The sequence below is a fragment of the Ornithorhynchus anatinus genome, chromosome 14 (genome assembly GCF_004115215.2).
Source record: "Ornithorhynchus anatinus isolate Pmale09 chromosome 14, mOrnAna1.pri.v4, whole genome shotgun sequence".
NCBI lineage: Eukaryota > Metazoa > Chordata > Mammalia > Monotremata > Ornithorhynchidae > Ornithorhynchus > Ornithorhynchus anatinus.
This window is the reverse complement of record NC_041741.1, coordinates 48,513,787-48,522,702: the sequence shown is the minus strand read 5'-3', so window position 1 is coordinate 48,522,702 and position 8,916 is coordinate 48,513,787. Positions and strand designations below refer to the sequence as shown.

General features: G+C 46.8%; 1 protein-coding gene across 3 annotated transcripts in view; it reads left to right on the top strand.

The window, feature by feature from the left end:
• The first annotated feature begins 7,583 nt into the window (after window positions 1-7,583).
• The window catches only part of MOV10L1 (Mov10 like RISC complex RNA helicase 1), a 43,105-nt gene continuing 41,772 nt past the window's right edge, over window positions 7,584-8,916 (top strand). For 2 of the 3 annotated variants that reach the window (XM_007661560.3, XM_007661562.3), the window contains exon 1: window positions 7,585-7,724. In XM_007661560.3, the coding sequence (XP_007659750.1) occupies window positions 7,634-7,724 (91 nt within the window). In that variant the 5' untranslated portion in view covers window positions 7,585-7,633. Of the gene's footprint in view, window positions 7,725-8,916 lie in introns of all 3 variants that reach the window. The other variant, XM_007661561.3, reaches the window with a different exon arrangement.

Sequence of the window (8,916 nt, the reverse complement as noted above, 5' to 3'; positions counted from 1 at the left end):
GCCCAGAGAAACTGTGACTTGACCAAGGTCGTGTGGCAGGCAAGTGGAGGAGTGGGGTTTCGAACCCAGATCCTCTGACTAAATTGGAATCAGTTAGATGTTGCAGTTAGACTGTAAGCTCTTTGTGGACAGGGTTCATGTTTACCAACTCTATTTATTGTAGTCAGTCGATGGATCGGCGGTATCTATTGAGCATGTACTGGGTGAAGAGTATTGTACTAAGAGCCTGGGAGAGTACAATTCAACAGAGTCGGTAGGCACGTTCCCTGCCTACAGCGAGCTTACAGTCTAGAGGGGACACAGACATTAACGTAAATAAATAAGTTACAGAAATGTAGAAAAGTGCTAAGGGGCTGATGGAAGGGTGAATCAAGGGTGAAAATCCAAGTGCATGGAGAGTGCAAAAGAGAGAGGGAGAAGAGGAAATGAGGATTTAGTCATGGAAGACCTCTTGGAAAACATGTGCTTTTAATAAGGCTTGAAGATGGGGAGAGTGCTTGTAGGATATGAAGAGAGAGGGAGTTCATTCATTCATTCAGTAGTATTTATTGAGCGCTTACTATGTGCGGAGCACTGTACTAAGCACTTGGAATGTACCACTGGGCAACAGATAGAGATCATCCCTGCCCCCTGACGGGCTCAAAGTCTAAATGGGGGAGACAGACAGCAAAGCAAAACAGAACAAAACACAGACAAGACAACATCAACAAGATAAATAGAATCAAGGGGATGGATACCTCATTAACAAAATAAATAGAGTAATAAATAATATATACAAAGGAGCACAGTGCTGAGGGGAGGGGAAGGGGGAAGAGCAGAAGGTAGGGAGGGAAGGGGGAGGGAGAGCAGAGGGAAAGGGGGGACTCAAGTCTGGGAAGGCCACCTGGAGGAGGTGATTCATTCAATAGTATTTATTGAGCCCTTACTATGTGCAGAGCACTGTACTAAGCGCTTGGGATGAACAAGTCGGCAAGGTGAGCTCTCAGTAGGGCTTTGAAGAGGGGAAGAGAGTGAGTTTGGCAGAGGTGAGGAGGGAGGGCACTCCAGGATAGCAGTAGGACGTGGGCCAGGGGTCGACGGCAAGATAGACGTGAATGGAGGACAGTCCAGGCCAGAGGCAGGATAAGAGCGAGAGTTCAGTGGTGAGTTAGATGAGAGCAAGATACAGAGTGTAAGTTGGCATTAGGGTAAAAGCAAAATGGTCTTGCTGTCAAATGTCATTTCTCCTCTTACTCCAAGCCCTCTCCCACCCGCGGGCCTTTTCTCTTTCTCATCCTTCCCCCATTTCGCATACTGAAGACACCCAATCTCATTCATGCTGTGCCGTTTCTGCGATGGGAATAAATGGAAACCAAGTCCTAGGTTTGCGCTGCACACCATGAATAAATTCAACAACCCCATAACCATCAAAGCAAATTTAACGTAGTCAGTGAGCAACCTAAGTATTACATTTAACCAAATAGCCAGGAATAGCACTGAAAGGTAGTGTTTTCATATTCCTGGCAAAAATGCAGGGCTTGCCTTCCATATTTGATCTTTCCACCCAATCAGTCAGTCATATTTATTGAGCGCTTACTGCGTGCAGAACACTATACTAAGTGGGTGGGAGAGTACAGTATAACAGAGTTGGTAGACAGGTTCTCCGCCCACAATGAGCTTACAGTCTAGAGGGTAGAAAATAGAGACACTCAGTGCTTATGATTTCACTTGTGCCTCCCCGCCCCAAGACTGTAAGCTCATTTTCAGTCAGCCAATTGCATTTATTGAACATTTTCTGTGCATAGGCCACTGTACTAAGCGCTTGGGGGAGTTCAAAATAACAATAAACAGCCAGATTCCCTGCCGGCAACAAGCTTCCAGTCTGCATGGGGAGACAGACGTTAATATAAATAAAGAAAGAAAGGATAGATATGGACCGAAGTGCTTTGGGGCTGGGAGGGGGGGATGAATAAAGGAGGCAAGTCAGGATGATGCAGAAGGGAGTGGGAGAAGAGGAAAAGGAGGTTTAATCGGGAAGGCCTCTTGGAGGAGGTGGGTCTTCAATATGGCTTTGAATGAGGGGAGAGTCATCGTCGGTCGGATATGAGGAGGGAGGGTGTTTAAAGTCAGATGCAGGACGTGGGCGAGAGGTCGGTGGCGAGATAGATGAGAATGAGGGAGGGTGAGTAGATTGGCATTGGAGGAGCGGGGTGTGCGGGCCGGGTTGGAGTAGGAGAGCGCGGAGGAGAGGTAGGAGAGGGCAAGGGGATGGAGGGCTTTAAAGCCAATGGTGAGGAGTTTTTGTTTGATGCCGAAATGGATGGCATCCACTACGCTTACAACGTCCTCAGTGTTTGCAGTGTTACATGCAGGAATCCAACATGACGCTGGTCCAGGAATGTGGCTCCCAAAAGCTCATTGAACAGTCTGTTGCTTTTCTCATAAAATATAATGAGGAAACACTGGGACGCCCGGACCTGGGAACCAGAGGACCTGAGTTCTAATCCCGGTTCCACCACTTGCTTGCTATGTGACCTTGGGTGAGTCACTTAACTTCTCTGTGCCTTACTTCCTTCAACTCCAAAATGGGGATTCAATAGCTGTTCTCCCTCCTACTTAGACTGTGAGCCTTATGAGACAGGGACTAAATCCAGCCTGATTAACTTGTATCTACCCCAACACCCAATATAGTGCTTGGCACATAGTAAGCACTTAATAAATACCATAAAAAAAGATCAGTAGCCAAGGTAAGTAGATCTGAAGAGTGATGAGAACGGTGGGTCTCTAAGGGAAGATTTTTTTTCACACAACTCGGCAAATCTTCAATTAACGGTATTTACTGAGCTAGTACTCTGTGCTAAACACTGTACTAAGTGCTTGGGAGAATACAATAGGGTTGGTAGGACTGATCTTGGGGCAGACTTGATGGGTTAATGATCATGATATTCTGATGAACTGGTTGAATCAATCAATCGATCAATCAACTAATTATATTTATTCAGCGTTTACTGGGTGCAGAGCACTTGGGAGAATAAAGACTGTGAGTCCGGTGTTGGGCAGGGATTGTCTCTATCCATTGCCGAACTGTACACTCCAAGCGCTTAGTACAGTGTTCTGCACATAGTAAGCGCTCAATAAATACTACTGAATGAAAGCACTGAGTACTAAGCCCTTGGGAGAGTAAACTTAGCAGTGTTGAACTGCCCTCCAGCCTGTAGGATCGTTGTGATCAGGGAATGTGTCTAGTAACTCTGTCATACTCTCCTGAGCATTTAGTACAGCGCTTCGCACACAACAAGTTCTCGATAGATACCACTGATGATGATGATGATGATAACCCTGGTGTAGAGACAGTCCTGATATCCTAACCTAAATGTTATTTCTCTCTTTCTTGTTCAACGACCAAAGTGAAATTACGATCCCTTTCGATTTAATAATAAAACTCCCAGGGAAAACCTATTCCGCGGTTTGGGAAGTGTGCCATTTGGGCTGCACACAAGGTTTTGGGGCAAGAAGCTTTAACCGGCAGGGTTCGAAAATATATGCGGCCGTTCTGCCAAACTTCTGGATTCTGACTGTGGAGGACAGTTCTTTCCCTTGGTTCCTATGGTGCTTTTCACCATGGTATCAAAACAATATTGGGTTCACCGACTTATTTAGTGGAAGGCATTTTTGTAGGCTGAAAAAGAGAACAGGCTGTATAAAAGCTAGCGCTTATTTTTAAAAGCTAAACAGAAGATGCAGAATAATTAAAAGAAAAGGGAGAGTAACCCACTGGGAGAGTAACCTAATAAACGCCACTCTAGTAGCCATAAGGGGATTAGCTCCTATTTTACCATCTAAGAGCCGTTTATTTTCCTGGCAAAATAGGCCTAGTGATAGTAGTAATCTATAATTCTATTTATCTATTTAGATGCTACTGATGTCTACTTGTTTTGTTTTGTTGTCTGTCTCCCCTTCTAGACTATGAGCCCGTTGTTGGGGAAAGGTTGTCTCTGTTGCCGAATTGTACTTTCTGAATGCTTAGTTCCAGTGCTCTATTATTTCTAGTAGCAGAAATAATAGCAGTAGCAGTAATGCTATTTATTGAGCACCCATTGGGTGCAATATATAGCACTGAGCATTTGGGGAAATTCTACAGGGTGTGATACAGAGAAGCGGCACGGCCTAGTGGCGAGAGCCCGGACTTGGGAGTCAGAGGTCGTGGGTTCTAATCCCCGCTCCTCCCCTTGTCAGCTGAGTGACTTTGGGCAAGTCACTTCACTTCTCTGGGCCTCATCTGGAAAATGGGGATTAAGACCGTGAGCCCCACATGGGACAACCTCATTACTCTGTATCAACCCCAGTGCTTAGAACGGTGCGTGGCACCTAGCAAGTGCTTAACAAATACCATAATTATTATTATGATATGGCACCAAACTCTTCTGTCACAGTCGCTGTAATAGTAATAATAATAATAATGTTGGTATTTGATAATTGATAGTAGTATTTATTGAATAACCTGGGTGAATTGCACTTTACTAAATGCTTGGAAAATACAGAAGATAGAAATGCCACGTTTCCTGCCTCTGAAGGATGTGGCCTGGATTGTATAGGGAGGGAAGAGATCCCAGCACGAAGCAGAATAATAGCAACGGCCCTTATAACCTGGGCCTGCCAATCAAATAATCAATCAAAGGAATTTATCGAGCACTTACTTTATGCAGAGTGCTGTACTAAACGCTTGGGCGAATGCAGTATAATAGAGATAGGAGATCAGAGTTCACAACCTAGCTACATTTCCTTGATTAACCACTTAGGGAATTTAGCATGGATCATTTTGTCCTCGTTGGTTGAGAAGGTAAAGTTTATTACCGATTCTTGGATTGTAACCGTTTTCAATCGTTGGTATTGATTGAATGTTTACTCTGTGCAGAACACTGTACTGAATGCTTTTTCAGAGTTTGACATAATAGGAGCTTATTGGAGACCAGAATTAATACTATCGTTCATAAATTCAAGGTGGTCCTATCAAGGGCCCAATGGAGAAGTGAGGTGAGGGGAAGCTCATGGCAGCCCCAGCTGGCGGCTGGTTGGGGAGGAAAGTGTAAGGATGGGAAACGAGGTAGTAATACTAATACTGATAGTATTTATTAAGTGCTAACTGTATAGAGACCACTGTACTAAGTGCTGAGAGAAAATACACAGATGGGAATTAAAAATGGGGCTCACAATCTAAAAGAGTGCTGGGCAGAAGCTCCCTGGGGGCCCTGGTTCAGACAGGCAAGTTGCGAGTAGGGAAGACGGAGAAAATGGGAAAAATGCATATTGGGGTTGCCCTCGGGGGACCCCAGAATGGATCAAATCCTTCGTATTTATTGAGAGTTTACTATGTGCAGATTACTGTACTAAATGTTTGAGAGAGTACGATATAAGAGGAAGATACAGACCAGCAGCTAGATGGATAGAAACCATAGCGACGCTAATGAAAGAGTTGCTAACGAGGTTACCGATTATGGCAGAAGATAGGATGTTCGGGAGAAACTATGTCCATAAAGTTGCTATGAATCAGAAACGACTCTCTCTCTTTCTTTCCTCGAGTGTGTATGTGTGCCTGCCTCCCCAGTTTATGAACTATTTCACTTTGAGAATCGCATGTGTGATTATATATAGATATATATAGAGAGAGAGAGTGATGCATTCCCTGCCCACAGTGAGATTACAGAGGGGGAGGCAGACATTGATACAAATAAATTACTGATAGCTCCATAAATGAGTTCTAATTCTGTCTCTGCCACTTGTGTGCTGTGTGACCTTGGGCAAATTACTTCACTTCTCTGGGCCTCAGTTCCCTCATCTGTAAAAGGGGGATTGAGACTGAACTCCAGGTGGGACAGGGATTGTGTCCAATCTGATTTGCTTGTATCTACCCTGCGTTTAATACAGAGAAGGAGCGTCGCTTAGTGGAAAGAGCACAGGCTTGGGAGTCAGAGGTCATGGGTTCTAATCCCGGTTCTGCCACTTGTTGCTGGGTCACTTTGGGCAAGTTGCTTAACTTCTCTGCGCCTCAGTGACCTCGACTGCAAATAGGGATTAAGATTGTGAGCCCCACATGGGCCAACCTGATTATGTTGTAATAATAACAATGCTGGTATTTGCTAAGTGCTTTCTATGTGCCAAGCACTGTTCTAAGCACAGGGGTAGATTCAAGGTGATCAGGTTGTCCCCCCTGGGGCTCACAGTTTTAATCCCCATTTTACAGTTGAGGTAAAACACTGTTCTAAGCGCTGGGGGAGAGACCAGGTCATCAGTTTGTCCTCCGTGGGGCTCACAGTCTTAATTCCCATTTTACAGATGAGGGAACTGAGGCCCAGAGAAGTGAAGCGACTTGCCCAAAGTCACACAGCTGACAAGTGATGGAGGCGGGATTAGAACCCACGACCTCTGACTCCCAAGCCCGGGCTCTTCCCATGCTCTCGCCTCTCTTAGAACTGTGCTTGGCTCCTAGTAAGCACTTTATAAATACCATAATTAAGACTGTAAACCCATCAATGGGCAGGGATTGTCTCTATCTGTTGCCGAATTGTGTATTCCAAGCGCTTAGTCCAGTGCTCTGCACAGAGTAAGCGCTCAATAAATACTATTGAATGAATGCATAGTAAGCGCTCAATAAATACTATTGAATGAATTATTATTGTACAGTGCCTGGCACATTGTAATCACTTAATACCACAGTTATAATAAGAATAATGTTGATACTTGTTAAGCGCTTACTATGTGCAGAGCACTGTTCTAAGCGCTGGTGGAGATACAGGGTCATCAGGATGTCCCATGTGAGGCTCACAGTTAATCCCCATTTTACATATAAGGTAAGTGAGGCATAGAGAAGTGAAGTGACTTGCCCACAGCTGACAAGAAGCAGCGTGGCTCAGTGGAAAGAGCCTGGGCTTGGGAGCCAGAAGTCATGGGTTTGAATCCTGGCTCTGCCATTTGTCAGCCAGGTGACTGTGGGCAAGTCACTTCACTGTGCCTCAGTGCCCTCATCTGTAAAATGGGGATTAACTGAGAGCCTCAGGTGGGACAACCTGATGACCCTGTATCCACCTCAGCGCTTAGAATAGTGCTCTGCACATAGTAAGCACTTAACAAATAGCAACATTATTAAGTGGCAGAGTCGGCATTCGAACCGATGACCTCTCACACCCAAGTCCGTGCTCTTTCCACTGAGCCACGCTGCTTCTCTTATTATTATTATCTCTTATAATAGATCATTATTATTATCTCTTATAATAGATTATTATTATCTCATTATTATTAGTGTGTTGTGGGGCCAGGGGAGGGATGTAAAATGGGTGTAAATGCCGGTGCAAGGGTGCGAAGGCCCCGTGGGGAGGCAGCCATTTTGAGGCCTTTTGAGGCGGGGCGCCCTCTTCGAGGCGGGACCCCGTGCGGGGGAGAAGCCCGTCACGCATGCGCGGGGTCGCCCGGTCGCCTCGGCAGGGGCTCCAAAGCGGGGGGAGCCGCCCGGGGCTCTCCCATTGGTCGAGCGTCGGGGGAGGCGGGACAACGGCGAGAGCTCCTCCAATCACAAGGGCGGAAGGGCGCACGCGCGAAGGGGCGAGGCCCGAGGAAGGGGAAGGAGGCGCCCGCCCTCACGCCCTCACGCCCGGCGGCCATGTTGAGACTCCTGAGGAAGACGCTCGGTTTTTTCTGGAGGAAGGCGGACGGGCCGGGAGAAAGGCCGGAGGAGGAGCCGCCGCCGAAAGGTACGGGGGGCCCGTCCCGGCCGCCCCTCCGAGGGAAGCCTGCCTCCCAGATGGTCTCGGGGAGCCGAGGCGTCGCCTTGGGCCTCGCGCCCGCCCGGCCGTTTGTTAAGGCGGGGACCGGACCCAGCGCCCACCGTCGTCATCCCCATTTACAGATGAGGGGACTGAGGCCCGGAGAAGAAGAATGGTATTTGCCAGAGCAGCAGCGGGGCTCAGGGGAAAGAGCCCGGGGTTGGGAGTCACAGGTCATGGGTTCGAATCCCGCCCCTGCCACTTGTCAGCTGGGTGACTGTGGGCAAGTCACCTCACTTTTCTGGGCCTCAGTGACCTCATCTGTAAAATGGGGATTAAGATTGTGAGCTTCACGTGGGGCAACCTGATGACCCTGTATCTCTCCCAGCGCTTAGAACAGTGCTCGGCACATAGTAAGCGCTTCACAGATACCAACATTATTATTCGCTGTGCCTCAGTGACCTCATCTGTAAAATGGGGATGAAGACTGTGAGCTCCACGTGGTACAACCTGATGACCCTGTATCTCTCCCAGCGCTTAGAACAGTGCTCGGCACATAGTAAGCGTTTCACAAATACCAACATTATTATTCTCTGTGCCTCAGTGATCTCATCTATAAAATGGGGATGAAGCCTGTGAGTCCCACGTGGGACAACCTGATGACCCTGGATCTCCCCCAGTGCTTAGAACAGTGCTCTGCACATAGGAAGCGCTTAACAAATACCAACATCATTATTCTCTGTGCCTCAGTGACCTCATCTGTAAAATGGGGATGAAGACTGTGAGCTCCACGTGGTACAACCTGATGACCCTGTATCTCTCCCAGGGCTTAGAACAGTGCTCGGCACATAGTAAGCGCCTAACAAATACCAACATTATTATTCTCTGTGACTGCATCTATAAAATGGGGATGAAGCTTGTGAGCTCCACGTGGGACAACCTGAGTACCTTGTATTCATTCAGTAGTATTTATTGAGCGTTCACTATGTAGTCAATAGTATTTATTGAGCGCTTACTATGTGCAGAGCACTGTACTAAGCGCTTGGAATGAACAAGTCGGCAACAGATACAGTCCCTGCCGTTTGACGGGCTTACAGTCTAATCGGGGGAGACACACAAAAACCAATAGGAATAAATAGAATCAAGGGGATGAACATCTCATTAAAACAATAGCAAATAA